This window comes from Hemiscyllium ocellatum, chromosome 1 (genome assembly GCF_020745735.1).
Source record: "Hemiscyllium ocellatum isolate sHemOce1 chromosome 1, sHemOce1.pat.X.cur, whole genome shotgun sequence".
NCBI classification, from domain to species: domain Eukaryota; kingdom Metazoa; phylum Chordata; class Chondrichthyes; order Orectolobiformes; family Hemiscylliidae; genus Hemiscyllium; species Hemiscyllium ocellatum.
Window position 1 is genome coordinate 132,521,494 of NC_083401.1, and position 25,902 is coordinate 132,547,395.

At 37.7% G+C, this 25,902-nt stretch overlaps 1 protein-coding gene across 6 annotated transcripts in view; it reads left to right on the forward strand.

The window, feature by feature from the left end:
• Positions 1-25,902, forward strand: part of wdfy3 (WD repeat and FYVE domain containing 3) — a 400,898-nt gene that overhangs the window by 207,127 nt on the left and 167,869 nt on the right. For all 6 annotated transcript variants that reach the window (XM_060826089.1, XM_060826126.1, XM_060826116.1 and 3 more), the window contains exons 22-32: positions 1,323-1,434; positions 3,204-3,394; positions 4,583-4,735; positions 6,800-6,873; positions 6,964-7,125; positions 13,609-13,700; positions 17,950-18,070; positions 18,703-18,920; positions 21,444-21,634; positions 24,633-24,767; positions 25,027-25,206. In XM_060826089.1, coding sequence (XP_060682072.1) covers positions 1,323-1,434; positions 3,204-3,394; positions 4,583-4,735; positions 6,800-6,873; positions 6,964-7,125; positions 13,609-13,700; positions 17,950-18,070; positions 18,703-18,920; positions 21,444-21,634; positions 24,633-24,767; positions 25,027-25,206 — 1,629 coding nt within the window. The remainder of the gene's footprint in view (positions 1-1,322; positions 1,435-3,203; positions 3,395-4,582; positions 4,736-6,799; positions 6,874-6,963; positions 7,126-13,608; positions 13,701-17,949; positions 18,071-18,702; positions 18,921-21,443; positions 21,635-24,632; positions 24,768-25,026; positions 25,207-25,902) is intronic.

A 25,902-nucleotide genomic window follows, 5' to 3' on the forward strand; every position in this document is an offset into this window, starting at 1 on the left:
AAGGAGAGGCTGGGACCTTTTCCCTTCAGCGAATGAGGCTGAGGGGTATCCTTTTTGAATTTTATAAAATGAGGGCATAGGTAAGGTGAATAGCCAAAGGCTTTTCCCCAGAATAGGAGGCATTGATTTAAGGTGAGGGAGGAAGGATTTAAATGGACCTGAGGGTCACCAGTTTCGCGCAGAAGGTTGAACAAATTACCAGAGAACGTGGTAGAGGCAGAGGCAGGTACAGTTACAATGTTTAAAAGATGTTTGGATAGATACATGGATAGGAAAGTTTAGAGGGATATCGGCCAAACTCAAGTAAATGGAACTAGTTCAGTTTAGAAAATCTGGTCGACGTGGACGAGTTGGGCCAAAGGGCCTGCTTCTGTGCTGTGTGGCTCTAACATTGTATACAATGCCAGTTACTTGTCTACTAACTAATATCCAAATTCCTAGCAGGGGGAGAGCTTGGTTATATTAGGAGAAAAGTGATGCCAAGTGTTTACACCTGTGGATTGAAACTTGAAACCAAGTCATATTTGGGCAGTGTGCACTGCTATACCTAACTATGCAACACTACAGAACCTTGTTGCTGATGAAGCCACTGACTTAGCTCACTAATGAAACTCGAAAGAATAGAAGCAACTAGGGCTTAGATTCCTCCTGATTGGCCTCACGTTACACGACAACTCATTAACCCAATAGATTGATAGTCAAAGTTGAACTACAGCAGGAAAATTTAATTGGAAGTAACATATTTCCAGCTGGTTCAACTCCAGAGTCTTATTCCACCTGAACTAAACCAAAGATTGCTGGTTGTAGGCAAAGTGGATTAAGTAGACATTCCATTTCAGGCAATCAATGCCCCAAGAGTTGGAAGTATGTTTGTGTAAATTTACTGACTGTGGGGCACAAAGTTTCTTCCTTTTAATGAATTAGAAGTTCACTGTATAGATAGAGTTGTTAGGACAAATAATGATGCTGTGTGAATCATAAGACATTCAGTGTTGCGAATGACTTTCACTTGCTGTTTTGAAACAGGAAAGGGAGGTGAGACCATATGTGCAAAGTGAGTAGGTTGAAAAATAGAATATAGAAATTTTATTCGGTAAGGAAGTGAAGACACAGAAGGAAGTTAGTTTATTTGCATACATTGCATATCACAACTTCCTCGCAATAAGGAAAGATGTGTTACAAAAGTAACCAATACTCAAGCAAGTTGGATAGTTTAACTTGTTTGTGTTTCGCATAACGATTGAATATATGTTACAAAGTTTAAAGTAATTGAGTCGAATGTTTTGGCTGCTAATTTCAGATTACATTCTTGTGTTGTGCAGATGGCCATTTCCTCGCATGAAAATGCTACACCAGTAAAACTGTTGCATAATGCTGCAGGGCATTTAAATGGACCAGCACGGACTATTGGTGCAGCTCTTATAGGATACCTAGGTACAGTGCTGTTTAATGTTAGTCCAACACTGGAAATTGTAAATTATTCATTGGTATAGAATTTACTTACAATTAACTAGTAATCTGACTTCAATGTTATTTTAGAATGATATACAAAGTCAACTTTTATTAGATTAGATTAGACTTAGTGTGGAAACAGGCCCTTCAGCCCAACAAGTCCACACCGACCCGCCGAAGCGCAACCCACCCATACCCCTACATTTACCCCTTACCTAACACTACGGGCAATTTAGCATGGCCAATTCGCCTGACCCACACATCTTTGGACTGTGGGAGAAAACCGGAGCACCCGGAGGAAGCCCAGGGAGAACGTGCAAACTCCACACAGTCAGTCACCTGAGTCGGGAATTGAACCCGGATCTCAGGCGCTGTGAGGCAGCAGTGCTAACCACTGTGCCACCATGCCGCCCATTTGGGAGAAAGTATTAAATTTTTTGCAGCAGCTTACACCTGATTCTTGTGGTTCATGCTGCAGGACTTAGCATACAGGCAAGGGCCTCACTGAAATTGAATAGTTAGTTTTAATGTTTTATTTTTGTTTATTTTTGTCTTTTAATTCTAGCTAACTGGATTCAACACTTAACATTAACCTAACCAAAAGTACTCAGTGTAAATTTACTGCAAACCCAGCAAAGGTTTTGTTTTTAACTTGTTTCCTATTGGTCCAAAAGTAATAGGATGGCTTCCTCAGCCCTAGCAGGTTGCATAGTCTTCTCCACCTCTTCAACCTACCATTTAATTTGACTACTGAATACATTGCAGCTGCTTCAGGCCTCTTGCTGCACTTGCTTTTCACTCATCCACTTAACCTAACTTCATTGTGATGATGATTGTTCGAGACAGAGACCTCTACAGCACTGAAAGGAGGTCTTTGGCCCATCAAGTCTGCATCAGTCAAAAGCGGCCAATTAATTATTCTAGTTCCATATTTCAGCATTAGGCTTGTATGCTTTGGCATTGCAAATGTACATCTAAATGCTTCTTTAATGTTACCAGAGTTTTTGTCTCTACCACCCTTACAGGCATTGAGTCCCAGATTCCTGCCATCCTCTAGGTGACAAATCTTTTCCTCATCTCCTCTAAATCTCCTGCTCCAGGCCTTAAATTTTTACCCCTGGAAACTCCATGGTTTCTTCCCATCTTCTGTGTATGCCTCTTATACGTCTCACTCATTTTCCCACTTAGTCTCCCTGCTTCAAGGAAAACAGCCCCAGTATAAGTAGTTTCTCTTCATAACTAAAACTCTCCAGTCCAAGTATATCTCCTTTGCACCCTCTCCAGTACAATTACTGTAAAGGTCCTGCGACGTTCAAATAAGGCCTCCTGAAATGGGCCCAGATATTAAACTTTCCTTGATGGGGCCCAAGTTTACCTCATGCCCACAGATAAAATTCAAGTTATGTTTCCTTGATATAATCGTAAAAAACACCATCTTTAACGTGATATTATAGGTAGATCTTGCCCTCAGTGTCCAGCAGAGGTTACCGGTGTAATTTAATGGAATAATGCTAAATAATAAAACATTTTCTGTATTAACTTCATATTCAGCTTTTATTAATATTTTGACGTTCATTATTCAAATGCATTATTTAAAAAAAAATGAATTAAAAAGCAAAACCAAGCTTCTTTGCAGTTTTTCTTTTTATATAGTGCTTATTGGTAGTAATTGTTCTTGATGGAAGGTTTAAAATGTTTTGAAGTACATCATTTTTGTTTGTTTTTAAATTATTGTTGATTTTCTTTGTCAGGTGTGAGGACCTTTATTCCTAGGCCTGTTGCCACTACGTTACAATACATTGGTGGAGCAGCTGCTATTTTAGGCTTGGTTGCAATGGCATCGGATGTTGAAGGCCTCTACGCTGCTGTGAAGGCTCTTGTTTGTGTGGTAAAAAGTAATGCACTGGCAAGCAAAGAGATGGAGAGGATTAAGGGCTATCAAGTAAGAACTTCAATGCAATTCTTGTTTAAGGGAGCAGCCTTCTATTTGTAAGAACTGAAAGAACTGTGGATGTTGTAAATCCGAAGCAAAAACAAAAGTTGCTAGAAAAGCCCAGCAGGTCTGGCAGCATCGGTGAAGAGAAATCAAAGCTAATGTTTCCGATCCAGTGACCCTTCCTCAGAACAGGAACGGTCACCAGACCTGAAATGTTGGCTTTGATTTCTCTTCACAGATGCTGCCAGACATGCTGGGCTTTTATTTGGATGTTGGGGAAAAGTAATGAAACTTTCTACTGAGTGAGGCAGATTGATATTGAATGTGTCTTTATTGGATACAGAAGTTTTAAAATTTGCTGTTGGACTTCATTCAGAATACAATTCAACCAAATTCTCAATTAAACTAAAAAGCATGTAATAGATATTGGAGTTAAAGGCTATGTTAGAGCAAAAGAGCAAAATTGAATTGTGTAATGGTTGAGTAATCAGAAAAATGAGTTAAGTCCAAGCTCTGCAGTCTGGGGAGAGAAAAACAGTTTAGGATTAGCCTTCGTGAAAATTTGTATAAAATGGAATGGTATAGATAGAGTTAGCGCTGAAGATTTCCTTCCATATAGACTGGGAGAGTAGGATTGGAGGACATAAATTTAGGGAAAAATAAGTGGTTAGTACAATAAAATTGTTTGTTCAATTACTGAAATATAATAAGTATGTGGAATAATCTGCCAGATTATAGTGACAATGAGGTAGTAGAGATATTTGAAATATAGAGCTGAAAATGTGTTGCTGGAAAAGCGCAGCAGGTCAGGCAGCATCCAAGGAACAGGAGATTCGATGTTTCGGGCATAAGCCCTTCTTCAGGAATGAGCCTCATTTCTGAAGAAGGGTTTATGCCCGAAACGTCAAATCTCCTGTTCCTTGGATGCTGCCTGATCTGCTGCGCTTTTCCAGCAACACATTTTCAGCTCTGATTTCCAGCATCTGCAGACCTCACTTTCTCCATATTTGAAATATAGTTAAGCACTCAAATAAAAGAGCTAATGTGCCAGTGGGGAAATCTTCAATGAAGTGATTATTTTTTCACATTGATTTCTCTCCTATTCTTTACATTGTTATTTCAAGTTTCCCAATATCTCTTTCCAAATATAATTGAGAGAATTTCTGAGTAACATGTTGTTTTTCCTCTTTTTAGCTCCTGGCAATGCTGCTGAAGAAGAAGCGGATTCTGTTGAACAGTCATATTCTCCATCTTACATTTTCGTTAGTGGGAACTGTTGACAGTGGCCATGAGACCAGTATCATTCCTAATTCTAATGGATTTCAAGATTTGCTTTGTGACTTTGATGTAAGACACGAATTAAAAAGTGGTACAACAGTAACTTTAGAAAATAGCACACAACACTGACTGCTTGCACACAGTAATCTAAGAGGAGCAGTTTGAAATATTGGTCAAAATCATCATGAGAAGGCAAGTGTTAGAGGAGTTGGAACCTTTGTGGATAAGTTGACAAGGCTGGGTGGTTTGTTTGCTAGGACGTTGAAGGAGGTCATTGAGGAAATAGCAGATGCTCTGAAGATTATTTTCAAGTTTTGACTCAATCCAGGTGAAGTGCTGGAAGACTGGAGGAAAACAAATGTGGTTTTGTTGTTTCTAAAGGGTACAAAGGAAATGCAAAACAATAATAGGGCAGTTAGTCTTTCTTCAGTGGTGGGCAAATTATTTGAATCAATCCTGAGAGATCAGTTAAACTGTCACTTAGAAAGGCATGGGCTAGTCAAGGATAGTCAGCATGGCTTTGTTAGGGGAAGATCATGCCTTACAAATTTGATTGAATTATTTGAGGAAATGAGAAGGAGGATAGTGTAGTGAATGTGGTCTGCTTGGATTTTAGTAAGGCATTTGACAGGGTGTCACATAGCAGACTGGTCAGAAAAGTAAATGGGATATAGGGTAATGTATCGAATCGGATCCAAAGTTGGCTTAGTAACAGGAAACAGTTGCTGGATGCCCTTGTGAATGGAAAGTTGTTTCAGGTGGTGTTGTGCAGGGCTATGAGTGGGATCTTTGCTGTTTGTTTTATACACTAACAGTTTGGATTTGAATGTTGGGGATACAATTGGGAAATTTGCAGACTATGCAGAAATTGCCCATGTAGTGGATAGCTATAAGTTCCAAAATGATATAGATGGGTTGGTGGACTGTGCAGGAAAGTGGCAGATAAAGTTCAACTCTAATAATTGTGAGGTAATGTAATTAGGGAGGTCAAACAGTAAAAGGGAATACAGAATAAACAGGAATATACTGAGAGGGGTAGATAAAATGAGCAATCTTGGTGTGCAAGTGTATAGGTCCCTAAAGGTAGTGGTGCAGAGGTTATAAAGATATACGAGAGGCCCTCCTTCATTGGCAGAGGTATAAAATATAAAATTATAGATATCATGATGAAACTGTATAAGACACTGGTGAGGCCACAGTTGGAGTATTGTGTGCAGTTCTGGTCACATTGTGTGAAGGAAGTAATTGCTCTGGAGAGAACGCAGGAAATATTTACTAGAATGTTGACAGAGCAGGAGAATTGTAGATAAGAGGAGAAATTGGAGAGTTGGGGTTGTTTTCTTTGGAACAGAAAAGGCTGATGGGTGACATGATTGAGGTATACAAAATTGTGAGGGCTAGAGATAGAGTAGGCAAGAGGAACCTGTTTCCCATTGCAGAGAGTTCAAAAACCAGGGGTCATAGATTCAAGCTAAGTGACAAGGAATTAGAGGAGATTTGAGAAAAAAAAATTATTACGCAAAGGGTGATGGGTGTTTGGAATTTATTGCCTGAGTTGAGGTGGAGGCAGGAGCCTACACTCCTTTGAAAAAGTACTTCAATCTGTGTCTTGATGTATTGTAAGCTGCAGGCCTCTGGCTATGTGCAGGAAGATGGAATCAGAATAGGCATCCCAGGTGTCTTTGGGTCAGTATGGACAAAAGGGCCAAATGCTCCTGTCTGTGCTGTATCATCTCTATGGCCCAACATGTGACCAAGAGGAAAGCTGTTTTCTCAGAATTTCAGTGGGATATGAGGAGGGTCCTCTTTAGATCCCCTGCATTTTTTTTGTCAAAGACTTGCCTTACAACACTTGAGGGGCGGATCATATTACTGAATTCCAGTAGTAAGTATTGATTGAAAATCAATCAGGAAAGTAGTGTATCCTTAAAAAAATAAAATTGATAAAATGGAGCTCTAGAATTCCAGTACCTTCAACAAATAATGCAAGTGATACTTGGTTAATGTAGATTACTCTAATCCTTACATTTAAAGGAATGTCATTTCTGGGATATCAGGACAGTGGCTGTCCTGCAGCACTTTCAGCTCCCAGCTCAGAATTTTTAACCTATGACATATATTTTATTTTTCCAGGTCTGGCTTAATGCACCATATGAACTTCATCTGTCATTGTTTGAACACTTTATTGAACTTCTCACTGAATCAAGGTATTATGTTATTTCAAGATACTTCTAAAATATTCATATTGCTATAAACAGTGATTAGGAATAAAAGGTTGCTTTGATTCTCTTTTACAGTGAGGCTTCTAGAAATGCCAAGTTAATGAGGGAATTCCAATTGGTACCAAAGCTTCTGCTCACTTTGAGAGATACATCCTTGTCCCAAATGACCATTGCAGCTATCAGTAACGTGCTCAGCCTTTTGCTGCAAGGTTTTCCAAACAGCAATGACCTGCTCAGGTAGAGTTCAAGAACAGCAAATAATGTTAAAGTCGCCAAGGAATAGAATTGCAGTAATCCATTTGAGTACAATGTATGTTTTTTCTAATTTAAAAAAAAATTGATATGTGTGATCTGAAAGCATGGAATTACAGAATAGAGCTTACTTCTGAAAAGCTTTATGCAAGTTGCACAATAAGTATAATGGTGAGGTGCAATGTACTTCAGTTGAATACAAGATAATACAAGTGAGGTGATTTTGTAATGATTCCAGTTAATGGTGTGAATGAAAAAGTCGCATCCCAGGATGAAATTTGGTTTGATAAATGTCATGTATGATTTTTGTTCATTTATTTGAAATGTAATGATTAGCCTTTGAGATGTATTAATATTCTACTGTTGATGTCCTTTAATACCAGGATAGAAGTTTATTAAACCAAAACATAGACAAACTAATTTATATAGATATAGGGGACAATTTTAAAGTATCTTAACATAACTAGCAAGACCAAGTTTCAACCTGTTTCCCAACACAATCTGTGAGAAACAGTACATAGAACAGTGCAGCACAGGAACGAACATGTGCCAAATGTAATGCCAATTAAACTAATCCCTTCTGCCTGCCCCAATTTAATATCCTTCCATTCCTTGCATGTTCATATGCTTATCTAAAAGTTCCTTAAACGCCCCTATCATTCAAGACTCCTTCGAATCAATGTAAAAAAAAAACTTAGTCCAGAGAAATTATCCCCCTCACTCAACTCTAGTTTTCTACTAAACTGACAGCTTCCATATACATTTCTGTGGACTGTGGAGATAATTTTCATAATTCCTTTCCATCTCTGCAGAGAAGAATCTTTCACAATTCTGAGGGCCTAACATATCTCACTTCTAAAACTTCTGTGCAAGTTCTACTGGCTTTAAAATGTGGCAAACTAGAAAATTCTGCTGAGTTGGTTGGTTCCATTGAACTAAGCTAAACTCTTGTTTCAGCTGCACTGAAAAACATCTATTTCTCTGGAGTCAAAACAAACTAACGGCTTTGTTTTGTTTACACTGCCAGTCACAAATTCACCAGTATAAATATCTTATCTATGAACACTACAGGGGCTCTGCCAGGCACCTCATTATAAATACATTGCTTTCTTCACAATTATGTATTTAGAAAACTGTTCCAGAATGAGTTTTGACCTTTTAAAATCTTTACAAATCACCAAACTCCAACTCTGTTTTGAAATCCAACTTCCAAAAATGATAATTAATGTATGTGCACCTTTCATTATTGTTTTCTGTGACATTTGCTTAATTCCCTTTAATTTTGTACAGTTATCTATGGTGATTCCATCTAAAAATATATTTGGGTGGGAATGAACTTCCTTGGTTATTTCAACAAAATATGTAGAACTTTAAAATTTTCAGGCAGATCTGTGATAAAAGTTTCACATTCAGAAAAATTGCTTAAAGGTGTGTTGTAAAAGCAGTTACTCACCTTTCCCTAGTGTCTTGAAGCTCTTTTGTTTTCCTCTTAAGTTATACTTGGGTACAGAAGAGACCAGTTGTAAATCTAAAATGTTTTTGATAATTGTGCATTCTCTTCGGTGTTGCATTGAATATGAGCAAAATCCAGCTCAGACTATGTTGTACACCCCCTGTACAGTACTACAAAATAAAGGAACCCCTTGCATTTTATGAAAGATGTAATTACTTTTCACTTTTCATTTTGTCTGCAATTCTTTTCCTTTACCCAACCATCCTCTAAAAATGTACACGTAAACAGTTATTGAAAGAGTTTTAAGTATAACATTTATGAACCTGTATGGCAGTTGGTGAAATTATTTTTGCCCAAGTAGAAATACCAATTCATAAAGTATTTAGTCATAGAGATGTACAGCACGGAAACAGACCCTTCGGTCCAACTCGTCCATGCCGACCAGATATCCCAACCCAAAGTAGTCCCACCTGACAGCACCCAGCCCATATCCTTCCAAACTCTTCCTGTTCATATACTCATCCAGATACCTTTTAAATGTTGCAATCATACTAACCTCCACCACTTCCTCTCGCAGCTCATTCCATACACGTACCGCCCTCTGCGTGAAAAAGCTGCCTCTTAGGTTTAGGGTGAGAGGGTAAGATGTAAAAGAGACCTATATCCTCTAGTTCCGGACTCACCAACCCCTGGGAAGAGACTTTGTCTCTTTTATCCTATCCATGCCCCTCATGATTTTATAAACCTCGATAAGGTCACCCCTCAGCCTCCAACGCTCCAGAGAAAACAGTCCCAGACTATTCAACCTCTCCCTATAGCTTAAATCCGCCAACCCTGGCAATAACCTTGTAAATATTTTCTGAACTCTTTCAACTTTCACAACATCTTTCCAATAAGAAAGAGACCAGAATTGAATGTAGTTTTCCAAAAATGGCCTAACCAATGTCCTGTACAGCTGCAACATGACCTCCCAACTCCTGTACTCAATACTCTGACCAATAAAGGAAAGCATACCAAATGCCTCCTTCAGTATCCTATCTTCCTGTGACTCCACTTTCAAGGAGCTATGCATCTGGACTCCAAGGTCTCTCTGTTCAGCAACACTCCGTTACCATTAAGTGTATAAATCCTGCTAAGATTTGCTTTCCCAAAATGCAGCACCTAACGTTTATCTGAATTAAACTCTATCTGCCACTTCTCAGTCCATTGGCCCATCTGATCAAGATCCCAATGTAATCTGCGGTAACCTTCTTTGCTGTCTACTACACCTCCAATTTTGGTGTCATCTGCAAACTTACTAACTGTACTTATGCTCTCATCCAAATCATTTACATAAAAGATGAAAAGTAATGGACCCAGCACCGATCTTTGTGTCACTCCCTGGTCACAGGCCTCCAGTCTGAAAAACAACCCTCCACCACCACCCTCTGTCTTCTATCTTTTGAGCCAGTTCTTTATCCAAATGGCTAGTTCTCCCTGTATTCAGTGAGATCTAACTTTGCTAACCAGTCTCCCATGGGTAACCTTGTCGAATGCCTTATTGAAGCCTATGTAAATCACATCCACGGCTCTGCCCTCGTCAACCATCTTTGTTACATCTTCAAAAACTCAATCAAGTTTGTGAGATACGATTTTCCATGTGCAAAGCCATGTTGATTATCCCTAATCAGTCCTTGCCTTTCCAATTACATGTACGTCCTGTGTCTCAGGGTTCCCTCCAGCAACTTGCCTTCCACCGGCATCAGGCTCACTGGTCTATAGTTCCCTGGCTTGTCCTTACCTCCTTTCTTAAATAATGGCAACACGTTAGCCAACTTCCAGTCTTCCGTTACCTCACCTGTGACTATCGATGATACAAATATCTCCTTAAGAGACCCAGCAATCACGTCTCTAGCTTCCCACAGAGTTCTAAGGTTCACTTGATCAGGTCCTGGGGACTTATCCTCTTTTATGTGTTTTAAGACATCCAGCACTTCCTCCTCTCTAATATAGGCATTTTTCAAGATATCGCCATCTATTTCCCGACATTGTATACCTCCCATGTCCTTTTCCATAGTAAACGCTGATGCAAAATACTCATGTCGTATCTTACCCCATCTCCTGCAGTTCCACACAGGCCGCTCTGCTGATCTTTGAGGAATAAGAGGATAGAGCAGATGAATGCATGGCTGAGGAGCTGGCATATGGGAGAAGGATTCACGTTTTTGGATCATTGGAATCTCTTTTGGGGTAGATGTGACTTGTACAAGAAGGACTGATTGCAACTGAATTAGAAGAGGACGAATATACTGGCAGGGTGATTTGCTAGTGCTGCTCAGAACGATTTAAACTAGTAAGGTCGGCGGGTTGGGGTTTGGGAGAGGAGGGGGGCGGGCAAGGGAGAGTGTTGGGACCCATTGAGATAGAGAGGTAAGAGATCAATCTGACACTGGGACAGTTGAGAAAAGAAGTGAGTCAAACAGGAATAAAGCAGAAAACAAGTTTGGACTGATAAAAGTAAACTGCATTTATTTCAGTGCAAGAGGCCTAACAGGGAAGACAGATGAACTCGGGGACTATGTTATCATAGCAATTACAGAAATGTGGCTCTGGGATGGACAAGACTGGCAGCTTAATGTTCCAGGATACAAATCTTACAGGCAGGACAGAAAGGGAGGCAAAAGAGGAGGGGGACTGGCGTTTTTGATGAGGGATAGCATTACAGCTGTGCTGAGGGTGGATATTCCCTGAAATACATCGTGGAAGTTATTTGGGTGGAACTGAGAAATAAGAAAGAGATGATCACTTTATTGGGTTGTAATAAAGAACCCATAATAGTCAGAGGGAAATTAAGAAAGAGATTTGTAAAGCAATCTCAGTTATTTGTAAGAATAATATTAGGTTATGGAAGGGGATTTTACATTTCCAAACATAGACTGGGTCTACCATAGTGTTAAGGGTTTCGATGGAGAAGAATTTGTTCAGTGTGTAGAAGAAAATTTTCTGATTGTGTGTGTGTGTGGATGTACCTACTAGCGAAGGTGCAAAACCTGATCTACTCCTGGGAAATAAGACAGGGCAGGTGACTGAGGTGTCAGTGGGGGAGCACTATGAGACCAGCGACTATAATTCTATTGATTTTACAATAGTGATATGAAAGGATAGACCAGATCTAAAAGGCCAATTTTGACGGTATTAGGCTAGAACTTTCAAAAGCTTAGAGAGCAGATGTTCACAGGTAAAGGGATGACTGGAAAATGGGAACCCTTCAGAAATGAGATAACAAGAATCCAGAGACAGTATATTCCTGTTAGAATGAAAGGAAAGGTTGGTAGGTGTAGGGAATGCTGTACAGTTGCAGTCAGATTTCCTTACTCTTATACTCCAACCCCGTGAAAAAAGGGCCACCAATCCTTCACCTTCCTAATTAACTGCTGTACGTGTGTGCTAGCTAACACGTGTTTCATGCACAGATACTCGCAAATCTTTATGGTGCGGCTTCCTGCAGTTTTGCTCCATTTAAATAATGTTCTGTTCTTTTGTCCTCTCTCCCAAAATGAACAACTTCATATTTTCCCCACATTACACCCCATTCGCCAACATTTTACCCACTTACTTAGTCTAACAACATCTCTTCATAGTTTGTATCCCTCTCACTGCCTTAGATTCCACAAAAACAGATGGAATATACAGATTTGGTTACAATACATTTACTTTCCTCCTGCAGTTAGGATGCTTGCATTGATCCTTGTGGAACTCTACTGGTCATGGGTCCCCATCCTGAAAAATAACTCCTTATTCCCACTTGCTATTTCTTGCCTGTAAGCCAATTCTCTATCCATGCCAGTATACTACCTCTGACACCATGGACCGTTATGACTTAACCTCCTTTAGTGACTTCTAGATTGCCAAATGCAATACATCTATTGGTTCCCCTCTATCCATCTGGTGAGACTTCCTTAGAAAGGGCTAATACATTAGTAAGACGCTGTTCCCTTCCATGAGGCCTTGCTGATTTCTCTTCATTAAATTATGATTTTCTGAATGCTCTGCTGTTGCTTCTTTAATAGATTAAAATTCTGTTCTGATAATAAATGATAAAGTAATCAATCTATAGTTAGCTGATTTTTTCCTCCCTCCTTTTTTGAATAGGTTTCTCACATTACCAGTTTTCCAGTTCTCTGGTACTTCTCCACAATTAGAGTTTTTTTGGAAAATTACAAACAATGCATCCATTATCTTTGTAACTGCTTCTTTCAAATTCCTAGGATGCAAACCATCAGGGCCAGGGCACTTATCTGCCTTTAGCCCCATTAGTTTGTCTAACAATACTAGTTTAATGATGGTGATGATACTTAATTCTTTCCCTGTGTTCTTCAGTATTAATAGGATGTTCAAAGTATCTTCTACTGTAAAAACTATTGAAAATATCTTTTTAACCCATCTGCCATTTCCCTGTTCCACAAAACTACTTTCTAAGGGGCCTGCATTCACCTTGACCGCTCACTTCCTTTTTATATATTTAAAGAATATCTTATTGTCAGTTTTTATAGTTCTCGCTAGTTTGCCCTTTTAGTTTATTTTATTTGTCTTTATTATATTCTTACTGCTCCTTTGCAGGATTCTGAATTTACCCCAGTCTTTAACATTATTACTGACTCTGGCCACTTTACATACATTTTCTTTCAACTTAGTACTCACCTAAACTTCCTTTGTTAGCCATGGTTTATCTCTCTCATAAAATCTTTCCTTACTGGGATATATTTTTGTCGAGTTGTAAATTATCTCCTTAAGGACTAAGCAGTTGCAAATGGTTGTAAACATTGTGTCATCATCAGAGATCATCCCCTTTTCTGATCTTATCTTGACAGCAATTGATGGTTAAGAGTGAAGAAAACCAGGAAAGTAAGATGATGTTATTTACCTAACTAAAGTTATGGTGACAACAAATATATTACAGTAAATAGTTATAAGTGCCTTTGGTATTCCAATCTTGCAGGTAGATATTTGTTAATTTTCACATTTTTCCTGTCAAGGTTTGGTCAGTTTCTGTCTTCTACGTTGCCCACTTTTGCAGTCTGTGAGAAGTTTATTATCATGGAAGCAAAAAATGAGGAAAAGGAAGAGGGTAAGCTACATACCTCTTATTTAAAATTTCTTTGTATATTGACTATATGACTTGGTCTAATATTTGATTAACTTGGCCGTTTTAATTTGGTTCTTTTCTCTGTCTCTGACTGTTTGTTTCTCCCTATTCTAATCATAAAAGTTTGAAAGATAGGTCAGGGCTACTTGGATGCTTAAACTTATTTTGTGCTTAGGTGACTTGGTGCACACTTGCACTACAGATGCAACTTTAGTGGAAAATGTAAAACTAACACTGAATCAACATAAGTGTGTGAGATAATCTGAAGGAAAATATTTTTGCCCGTCCATTATTGAAGAATTCTGGACGACATAGTCAAATAATTGAACGTAATTCAGCAACCATTATCTGCAGTACTGCGGGCCGACCACTGAATAGTACTGTATCCATATTTGGTCTCTGAGCCACGAGGTGATAGTCCAGAAAAGAATCATGCCTAATCCCTGGTGTCAAGAGTCTGAGAAATTAGAAATACTTGAGAACCTTAGACTTTTCAGCCTGGACTGAAAATTTTGAAAAAGTGATCCTATGTGGTTTGTGAAGTCGTAATCTGGCAAAGGTAGATCGGGATCTTTACTTCAAACGGTAGGATGGAATGTGAAGAAAGAAGTTCTAGCTAATTGAAAGTAATTTTAAGATCAATATGAAGAAGTTCCCCAAACAAAAATTCTTTAACAGTTGAAATAAAATTCCAGATTGAGAAGGGGAGATAAAAACCAGAGGTGAATTTAAGAAACAGTGACTTCTAATTGGTTGGAAGGGGATTACTGTAGTACACTTCATAAACAATTGATTATGGGGATTATCTTCATCCAGCCGTGTCTTATCAGTATAGTATTGGTGAGGGATATATAAAGTAATCTGAAGTGACAGCAGGGAAGTTGCTCAAAGTCAAGACCACATAGATATTGATGCGAGTGAAGTATGCTCATTTCTACATTGCCTCCAAGAAACCGGAGAAAGTTTTGGCTCATCTGGATTCTGATGTTGGTCAATGATTTTGAAAAGAGTAGCAATAGATTTTTAATAGATGAAGAGAATAAATAAACTGAATGTAATCAGCATTCCTCTGGAAATTGACGAATTCGTGAATTCCTAAACTTGGAGTCCAGTGTGGAAGTTAAGAATCATTAAAGAATAAAGACATAATTAGTTAGATTAGACAAGTCAAATGTGGGTCTGCACTTCTCATTTTCATGGACAGAGATTGGTGGTGAGACATAGTTTGCATAAGCATGCCTCCTAAAGGCCATTTAAATGATTGCTGGTGATGAAATTGGATATTGGAATTCTTGGTGTCTGCTATCTGGAATATGGAGATTAGACCAGGTAGGACCATGACTTTTCTCTCTGCATTTAATTTGGATAGCCAGGGAACCCTTTGGTGAACTGAGGTACCTCTGCAGGGTGCCCTGAAATAGAGAATTAGGGATGATTTATGCAGGGAATAAAGTGTATCAAGTATCGTTGGTATGTAGCTGTTAGGTTCCATTGTGGGACAGTTGATCGCAGAGAAGATTGTATGTAAACTGTGCACAAACCATTTTCGAACTGTCCAACTTGTCAAAACCAGTCAAGAAATGTCAAAATGTGTTTTTATGCAAGAGAATGTTTTTGTCAATGGAACGTAGCCTGTAATAGAGCTATCCTTTCTATTATAAGTGCTTCATCAGGAATGTAACGCTCCTCCTCCTTGGATGCTGCCTGACCTGCTGGGCTTTTCAACTCTGATCTCCAGCATCTGCGGTCCTCACTTTCTCCTTTTTTTTATTGTGTGCATGAGTGCTCATAGATATGTAATGAGTTGACTTGTACACAAGAACCATAAGAAATAGGAGCCGGAGTAGGCCATTTAACCCATCAATCATCCCTTGAAAATCAACAAGATCATAGCTAATCCATGCCAAGCCTCAACACTCACTTCACACCAGCTCATCATAGCCCTGAACTCTGTGATATTTCAAAAGTCTATCAAGATTTCCTCACTAGTGAAAACATCTTCTCAAAACCTACCCTGTAACTGTCCTCACTTTTGTATGTTTCCATAAAATCATTCTTCATTCTTCTAATTGCTAATGAATCTATGCCTGTTGTGTTAGCAGTTTTTGATAAATCAATCCCTTTGTCCTAGAAATCAGTCTAATGAATCTGTTTTAAACTGGCTCCAATGCCAGTATATTCTTTCTTAAAGCCAGCGATCAAAACTGTATATAGTTCTCGAGCTACACCCTCACTGACACTGTATAGTTGTATCATGACTTCACTATTTAAGATTTGACTCCCTAGCAAGTTCTATTTGCCTTATCTGTGAGCTACCTTTGTGATGCATGCACAAGAACGCTTAATCCCTCTGCAGTACAATTGTTTAGACTCACTCCCCATTTAAATAATCTCCCTTTTGATTCTTCCTAGCGCAAGCACTTTGTTATCTGTTATTTTTGGGATGTTTGTAGTGATCTCCACCATGTAGACCGATGTAAAATGTTAATTTAAATTATCTGCCATTTTCACTAATCCTCTTGCAATTTGATTTTCTATTTACCTTACTTTCATATTTTTTCTCCATCTTTATTAACTTTGTAATTGTCCATTGTTGCTTCCTAATAAAAAGGAACAATAAACAAATCCTCTGGCTTGTATAAACTGCTAACTACTTATGACCACTTTTGTGAACCATGATTTGGAGGTGCCGGTATTCGACTGGGGTGTACAAAGTTTAAAAGTCTCGCAACACTAGGTTATAGTCCAATAGGTTTATTTGGAAGCACTAGGTTTTAAAGGACTGCACCTCCTTCAGATGGTTGTGCAGTATAAGATCATAAGACACAGAATTTATAGCAAAAATTTTGTGTGATGCAACTGAAATTATATATCAAAAAAGACCTGGATTGTTCAAGTCTCTCATTTTTCAGAATGGCCATGTTGATTTCAGTTCTTTCTTATTTAAACCCAGAACTTTTTTTTTTAAAAAAGTTACATTCGCAAGATTCTGTAAATCCCTTTTTTAGGAACAGAATCAGTCTGAACATTGTGCACAGACAGCCTCACAGAGGGCACCTCACATCTTCAGTGCATTATCTGAGCTGACATGGCACCTCTTGTTAAATTTCACTTGAGAATGTAACTTTAAAAAAAGTTCTAGGTTTAAATATGAAAGAACTTTTTTTAAAGTTACATTCTCAAGTGAAATTTAACAAGAGGTGCCATGTCAGCTCAGATAATGCACTGAAGATGTGAGGTGCCCTCTGTGAGGCTGTCTGTGCACCAATGTTCAGACTGATTCTGTTCCTAAAAAAGGGATTTACAGAATCTTGCGAATGTGACTTATTAAAAAAAATAGTTCTGGGTTTAAATATGAAAGAACTGAAATCAACATGGCCATTCTGAAAAATGAGAGACTTGAACAATCCAGGTTTTTTTCGATATATAATTTCAATTACATCATACTGTAAACTTTTGCTGTAAATTCTGTGTCTTACGATTTTATACTGCACCACCACCTGATAAAGGAACAGCATTCTGAAACCTAGTGCTTCCAAATAAACCTGTTGGACTATAACCTGGTGTGGTGTGACTTGGTGAACCATGGATATTCATCCTTATCTCTAAGTTGTTCTTTTTGACTGAAATATATTTTTGCGTGTTGTGAAATATCCATTTTAATGTCCCCCAAAGCTCAGACTGTTTTCCCCTTCGATTATTTTGCCAACACGCTTTATTCAACTCGTCTTTCCTACCTCTGTACTTGCCTTTTATTTAAGTTGAGGATGCTGGTTTGAGACCCAAATTGTTCTCACTCAAACTGAATTTAAAATTCTACCCTCTAGAGAATACTCTCTCTTATTAATCCAAACTCATTACACATGGTTCTAAAATAGCCTGTTTGCAGGAAGGTTTTTATGCCTCCATCTTCTCCTGATTCATACTTGGTTCTACAATGATATAGCTCTTCAGTGATCTAAAGATGACTCCCATCTGTGGCTTCTTTCCCTGGCTATTTCTTAGTTCCACAGAATCTGAATTCTCATCGTGGTCTGTGGCACCTATATCATTTTCAACATTGTATTGATACCTTCCTTTATACCCCACCTCTGTTTTCTTTTTAGTTAAACTAATAGTAATTATCTAATACTTGGATTCTTTCAAGCCTTCAGCAAAATGTAAAAATATTGTTTATTTGAAGATTATCTAGAGATGAGTTTTGAAGACTTGGATATTTCACGTTTGTTAGGTGTCGATGATGATTTGGGTGGCCTTGTTTCAGCTAATACCATTCTGTTGAGAAACAGACTTTTGGATATCCTGCTAAAGTTATTGTATACTTCAAAAGAGAAAAACAGTGTTAATCCACAGTAAGTATTGCTGGAATTACAGTTTGCTGTCATTAATATATATCTATATATAATGTGCAATGTACACTGTCTACTGTCTAATTTCGTTACCTTGTACTGCATATCAAGTAAAAATCACACATTAACATTTGTGTGATCGCTGAGGGTGGATTTAAGTAGCTGTGGGAGAATTTCAAATTGAGGATAATTTTGACTATATAAATTATTTTTCAAAGATTTCTGCCTGTCGTCTTAGAACATTTAAGCAATTTTTTAAACATTTTTTTTCAGTTTAATTGTTCTTAACATATAAGTAAATAAAATTAGAAATGTATGCTCCTTTCCTCGGTAACTAGTCACTTAGTTAGTCTGTTGTGTGCAGCAACAACAGAAATTTCACCTCCACAGTATATGTAAATACCAATTAGCAGCTTAGTACAGAGAAATTCTATTTTATTTTGTATGCAGCTGGCCAATCACTCTTCACCAGGGCCCGAGGTTGGTGATTAAGTAATTTTGATGTTATTTGATATGTAAGGCTAACTGCTGTACTTGCAATTGGATTTCTATTGTGTTGTTAAAACTGCTTTCTACCCTATTTCTATCCTGAAATGTTAGCTTACTTGATTAATTCTTCCCTTTCAAAACCATAGAGCATGTGAAGAATTGGTGAAGATTTGGGGTTTTGACTGGCTTCTGATGTTCATGGAAGAGCACCTGCATCCCTCTACTGTCACTGCAGCAATGCGAATTCTTGTTGTACTGCTGAGCAACCAGTCAATCCTTGCCAAGTTTAAGGAAGGGCTTTCTGGAGGAGGCTGGCTCGACCAGACTGACTCTGTTCTCACAAATAAAATTGGAACTGTATTAGGTATGTGTGAAATCTTACTGTTGCACAATGTTGCTGGTACATCTGGAATTTGCCTGTTTGCTTTCTGCATTATATAGGAAGCATTATGTTTTGTGTAGCTCCTCCCATAAAATCAAATGTGACGTATCCATGGTGGAATCCTTCTCTTATTGGATGATTAATCAACGGTCAAACCAGTCCAGATAGTGAAACTTCAAATCATGTTATGGTTACTTAAGAATTTGAATTCAGATTACACAAAAAATAAAATCTGGAATTAAAAATTATGAAACTGTTTTAAGATCTTATTTAAACCTACATGGTTCTTTTGAGGATTTTGTTTTATGGAAAGAAAACGGTCATCCTTGTCTGGTCTTAACTGTATATGCCTATAATCCTACATCAATTTTCTAAGTCTGGAGATAAATGCCAATGACCCGATATTCAAAACTTAAATAGTTTGTTGCTTTACTAAGGCACCTTCTCTGTACATAGAATCCCATTTTATCACGAAAGTCTGGTATTCTAAACAGGTTTAAATTAATTATGTACAGCAATACAGTTGGGATGCCTTACAATTATTTTTCCAAAGTCAGTTTGGTTTGCTTGAGGGGGTGGCTATAAAATGCATGAGTTTTACCATATTTGCTGTGAAAATAAGTTCCTGAGTGGTACACTGAATATACAGTAAGAAAACAAGAAATGTATTGCATTTTCAAACACTATGGTAAAGAAGAAGGAACTGTACACAAAATTTCACATGTACCTTTTGATAAATACTATTCAGGAAATACAGGAAACGTTTATAGTTTCTGAAGCCTTCAAGGTTTAGTGTATAATCCAGCCTGACACATCAGTTTTAAACTGATAAATGTTGTCGTGCCATTTTTTACATGGTGCTTTAAACTAAAGAAATTCTCTCTGCCTGTTTAGGTAGATATATTGGATCTGTGTGGAGGATTTCTATTGGTATGGTGACTTGAAGTTATCCCGCAATATAAAAACCATATTAAACTTCATCTTGCTACTTGTGTCTTTCAAAGAAAAGTATTTTTCCCATTCTGACTCATCCTTGAAAACTATGGGCCTTGCTAAAAGCAAATTCCTTTAGGACTTTCCTATATTGCATCTTAAAAATAATTCATTGACTGTTTAGCATTTAGAGCTATCCTCAGGCTGGGAAAAGCACTGTATTAATGGATGTTCTTATAAATTGGTAGCAAGTCTACAAGGGTATTGCTTGCAGTTTGGAGTGGTGTAGAAGCCCTGGCTGATGAGAAAAAACTGTTTGCTTTCAATGCTGATTTATTTGCCTAAATTGCAGCAGTATCATTTTAAGCTATTAAACGATTAATCTAAAACAATTGAAATGTGCTGCAAATGTGACAGGGTATCAGTTTCCAGTAGCTTCAATACTTTAAGTACTGAAGGTGGGATTTGCATGCATGACGATTGACTGTTCAGGCTGTCTGTTTAAAGGCTGATATTAATGCAGTTCTTGGGTTCCTGGGTAACATATGCATGTGGTCATCCTAACTTTTTAATCCCATTCCTGCTTCTCCAGCACTGAGATGTGGATATGTAAATTTAAAGACCCTACCCAAAAGGATCTTTGCTCAACATACAGCAGTGCAACCTGGGCAATGTTCAGGCTTGGGCTGACAAGTGGCAAGTAACATTCACGCCACTCAAGTGTCAAGCCACGACAGTCACTGGACTTAATGCTGCCTCTGCTTTCTCCCCATGAATAATGCCAGGTCTGCTGAGTTTCACCAGCCTTTTTTTTGTTTTTGGCTAGAAATTCTATGACAAGTAACATGCCTTCTTTTTCCCTTGTTCACCTCTACGATGTTGGTCAGAAGACAATTAGACATATGACTGGATGAATGCAGTTTCAACTACACTCTAGAAGCTTGATACTTTCCAAAACCAAACAGGACACTTGATTAACATTCTATTCACTCTTTAACCAACAATGAACAGTGACCAGAGTGTGTATCGTCTACAAAATCCACTGCAGTAACTCATCAAGGCTCTTCTGACAGCATCTTCAAAAAATAATTGATCCCTTGAAGACAAGGGTGGCACATGTTTGGTACACCACCACCTGCAAGTTCCTCAAAGTCATACATTGTACTGATGTGGAACAGTTTTGTTATTCCTCAACTGTCACTGAGTAATTTTTAAAATCCCTTTCTGACAGCACTGGGTGGTCCAATACCTCAAGAACTGCAGCAGTGCAAGAAGGCAACTCATCATTGTCTCTTCTAGACCAATTAAGAGCTATGTCCCCTGAACAAATTTAAAAAGCTACCTAACTGCTAAGATATGACATAAAACTCTTCTTGCTTCAGGCTAAATGCAAGTCAGATAATTTGCAGCATAATTTAAAACAATTTAAATTTTCTTTATGATGCTATGCAGTCATGTTATGTTGATTAGAAGTCACGTTACCTTTCACTGAAGAGAGGTTATTTTTTAATGCGAAATTATTGCAACAACACTGATTTTTATCTAACAATATTTGTAACTTGTCATTTTTAGGTTTCAATGTTGGCAGAATTGCTGGTGGTAGATCAACAGTGCGTGAGATAAACCGTGATGCTTGTCACGTCCCTGGGTTTTATATTCTTCAGTCATTCTTACCTAAACATACCAATGTGCCTGAACTATATTTTCTGTTGATGGCCCTCTTCCTCCAACAGCCAGTTACTGAACTGCCAGAAAGCCTTCAGGTATATAATTCATATGATGTTATTCTTTATTAATTTTTAAAAGTTTGGGTGCCATTTTGTTACTTCATTTAAATTAATTGAATGCATTTAAGGATCTAACCCATTAACATGGAATAACATGATTTTTCCCATTCCAACCTGCACTTGAAAATGTAGAAGTGGGGAAATAGTCTCAATTTATCCAATTTTTGAGACCAGTTGGTTCGCAAATGTATTTAAAGAATTAAAACAATTTTACAAGTAATCAAATGGAGTAAGAATGGCAAATTATTTTCAACCAATGCAATTGAATGCTTTGTCACTTTTAAACTGTGACAGATTAGATTACTTAGAGTGTGGAAACAGGCACTTCGGCCCAACAAGTCCACACCGACCCTCTGAAGAGCAACCCACCCACCCCCCATATTTACCTCTTCATCCTAACACTACAGGCAATTTAGCTTGGCCAATTCACCTAACCTGCACATTTTTGGACTGTATGTTTAATAATTTTAGCTGCGTTGTTTCAAGTCTAGATATAATATTTTTTACATCTGTTTTTATAATACAGCATCAGTTTCATTCTATTTTATCCCATTGGTGATGGCTGACTTGAATCTTGAGATGTTTTATCCTATAAGCTACAGGAACACAAGTGACTCACTGTTTCATATTGTTCATATTTAGTGTTAAAGGTCTGCAGCAAACAGTTTTGCTGCTAATAGGTGCAATATTTTGGAAGTGATGAGGTCTCAGCTGCTGGCTAGACACTTGGACAGAGCTCCGCATTGCCTCATTTGAGGAAGGCCTGTAGCAATTTGTCATAGCCGAGTAGCTGGATGACTTCTGGGCTGAAGGATGCAAATGGATGTCCTGCTACCAAGAGCTACCAGCCAATGGTAAACCAGCAGCATTTCCAGGGTGATGATGGTTACAGCTGGTGATTCACTAACCCCACCTCTGAGGATGCACACAGGCACAAGTGAGTGACAGCAAAGAAGAAAGCAGTGTGGCAAGCAAGGAGAAGAGTTGGTAGCTTGACCCATTCCTTCCCAATGTCCGATCCTTCAATGAGACCTTTGGGAGCACACCAGAAAACATGCCAGGGTCTACTTGACATTCGGTGTTGAGTGTCACACCATCTATTTTTGAGTTAGTGTATTTCTGCTTTGTTTATAGCACTTTGAACATTGAGAATCTGAAAGATTAAAACAAACTACTTTCTCAGGATGACTTTAAATTAACAAGTGATGGCATACCTCTATCAAAACAATAACAATTAGGTCAATATTTAATGATTATTCTGCACTTTGGACATTCAAATCTTTGAAATCAGCTGATGAAACTTATGACTTAAGAATATGCTGCTAAGAAGATCATATTGGCAATGAAGGAAAGTGGAGCAAAGTGAGAATTGTGGCAGTAGTCAGAAGTCAATTTTGGAGCTGCTTCTATATTGATAAAATCAAAACAAAAGTTGATTTTTTTTTCCATTTTTGTTAGTATAGATTGGAAATTATATCAATTTCCTGTCCTAGGTATGGACCAAGTGCTGATACCTGGGGTTAGGTTGAAGGTCAGGTGACACTTATGCTTTGATGCAGTCCAGTGGCCTAAAGGGCATCTTCTGCTCTGTATGATTCTACAATTTAGTCTCATTTAGAAAATCTGGAGTTATTTTAGTGCTGATTTCACATGAATAGTGTAAATGAAGTACAGTGGGGTAGGTCAGCTATTGCCATTTTGCCAAGAAGTATTTAGGTTCGTAAACAAACTTGATGGATTTTCTGAAGAGTCTTTTGAAATTCTGAGAAATAATTTAACGAGCACCTTCACTACAAGTTACCATGATTTTCTACTCTGAGATATGATACATGTTTTTTAAATTCAGATAGAAATATTTCAACCATGCATACTTCTAATCAAGTAGTTAACATACATTTATGCCTGGTTTTCTACATTTTACATCCACAAACGTGAGGTCATCCAGAACTCTACTGACTGTCTTAACTTGCAACAACTCCCCATTACCCTGTGCTCACCAAGTTACATTGATTCACAGTCAAATAAGGACTTGATTTTAACATTTTCATCCTTATTTTTAATTAATTCTTTCCTCATTATGATAGTAATATTCACCAGCCTCTCAGCCTTCAGGCATTTATTTTTGTTCTATTTATTTGATTTTATTGTCATGTGTACTCATGTGCAAAAGTGCAGGAGTACAGTGAAAAGTGTATAATGTCACCACACGAGGTGCCACCTTGGGTACACATGCCTCAACACAGGATCGTAACAACGTAGAAAGAAAGAACAAACTTAAACATTGCAATAATTATAGTGCAATGTAAAGCAGACGGAATACAGACATCTAGTTGTTCTAATTCTTTGTCTCTTGTCCACCCCCACAATTTTAATTGATCGTTGACCCTCAGTTGCCTGCCCCCAACTCTGGAATGTTCTACCAACAACTCATTGCCCCTCTCTGTTTGCTCCTTTAAAAAGCATGTTAAAATTTAACTTTTTGTCATCTCAGTTAATTTCTTCTTATATTACTTCAAATAATACTTGGTTCTCTAATGTCCCTGTCCATGGTCTTGGGAAATTTTATTATGCTAAATCTGTTATATCAATACAAATTGATATTGTTCCTTCTGCACTTGTCTATCAAACTAAAATATGGTGAGGCAACACAATCCCTTTTTAAAACGTGATGGATAGTATTTTTGTAATTAAATATATTGATATAAAAGCAAATTTCTTGGATTGCCATTGCCTAATACAGCAAATAATTCCCAGTACATGAATAATCCATCAGTGCTAAATTTATCTATCAATACAGAATCTGCTGGTCTGAATAAAATGGTTCTTTCGAATTTGAGGGTAACTCCCTCTCATGTGGAACTCTAGCAAAACAGCCTGTAAATTTTGCAATTGTAGCATAATACTGCAACATAGATACAAGAAAAAATAGTTCAAATGGTAACTAGAGATCTTTCCACATGCTTTCTTAATACAGTTTGATTTGGATTCTATTTGGACATTTATCTTCGGTGTTCCTGCTTCCAGTGGAACAGTAGTTGCATCAGTTCACACAGTATGCTCAGAATCTGCTTTTCTATTGTTGGGAATGCTGAGGAGTATGCTCAATCTTGTAAGTATATACAAATCAAATTCAGCTTATTAACTGTATAAAGACTTAGAAAAAATTAATTGTGAAAGTAAAATCTTGCTATTCAATGTGATTTGAAAGCAAAGCATACATTTCCACTTCAATTGGTCTGAAATCTACAAAAACCTATCTAATCTAAACTACATTGAAATTTTAAAAATCTAGACATGTTAAATTAAGTTAAACATGAAAATGAAGGGCTTGTTTTGTCTCGACTTTAATATATTGTATCTTCCTATAGCCCTGGCAGTCTGAAGAGGAAGGTTCTTGGCTTAGAGAGTACCCAGTCACTTTGATGCAGTTTTTTCGTTACTTATATCACAATGTTCCAGATTTAGCTCCACTTTGGACAAGTCCAGATTTCCTTTGTGCTTTTGCAGCAACAGTCTTTCCTTTTAACATCAGACCATATTCAGAAATGGTGAGTCTTTAGTTTATGCTAAATTACTTAGCATAATTGTGAGTCATTTGCACAAAGTTCTGAGAAGTGAATTAAATGAAAAATGGATAACATTGTGAAAAATACTTTGTTTGATTTTGCACATTATTAATGTCTGTCTCTGTCAAACTGGTCTTGGTATTTGAGATGTATAGATGAAGAACAAAATGTGGATGAGGGACCTAATTAGCTAAAAAGAAGTCAGCTGTGTTAAACATGACTGGAAAGAGGGGCTTTGACCAATTGAGCTGTTGACTAAGTGGCCAAGACTGAGGATGTGTTTTAAAGTGCATTATGAAGATCGCAAATTTTGATTGTACTATTCACAAGTGCAATGCTTTAATAGCATCACCTCCGCTGCCATTTAGTTAACTCTTTGAAACTCAGTACTTGAGGTGATTTGATGAAGGAAGTGGCATTTTTGCTGTCATTAGGATATCTAGCCACACTCTTAACTTAGCAGCATTTTGTATATTTTTATGTTGTTAGCATGGCATTAACTTCAAAAATATCCCAATTTCTAATTGCATTTTTGTCCCAGAATGACGCAGCTTGAAACTTATCATTGGTTTCAATGGCCTGTTTTACTATGTAAACTTTAAATTGTCTATGATTATCTGTTGCTTGTGATTGTTGTCATAAATAGCCTGTTGACTTGTTAATAAAATGTGGAAAAAA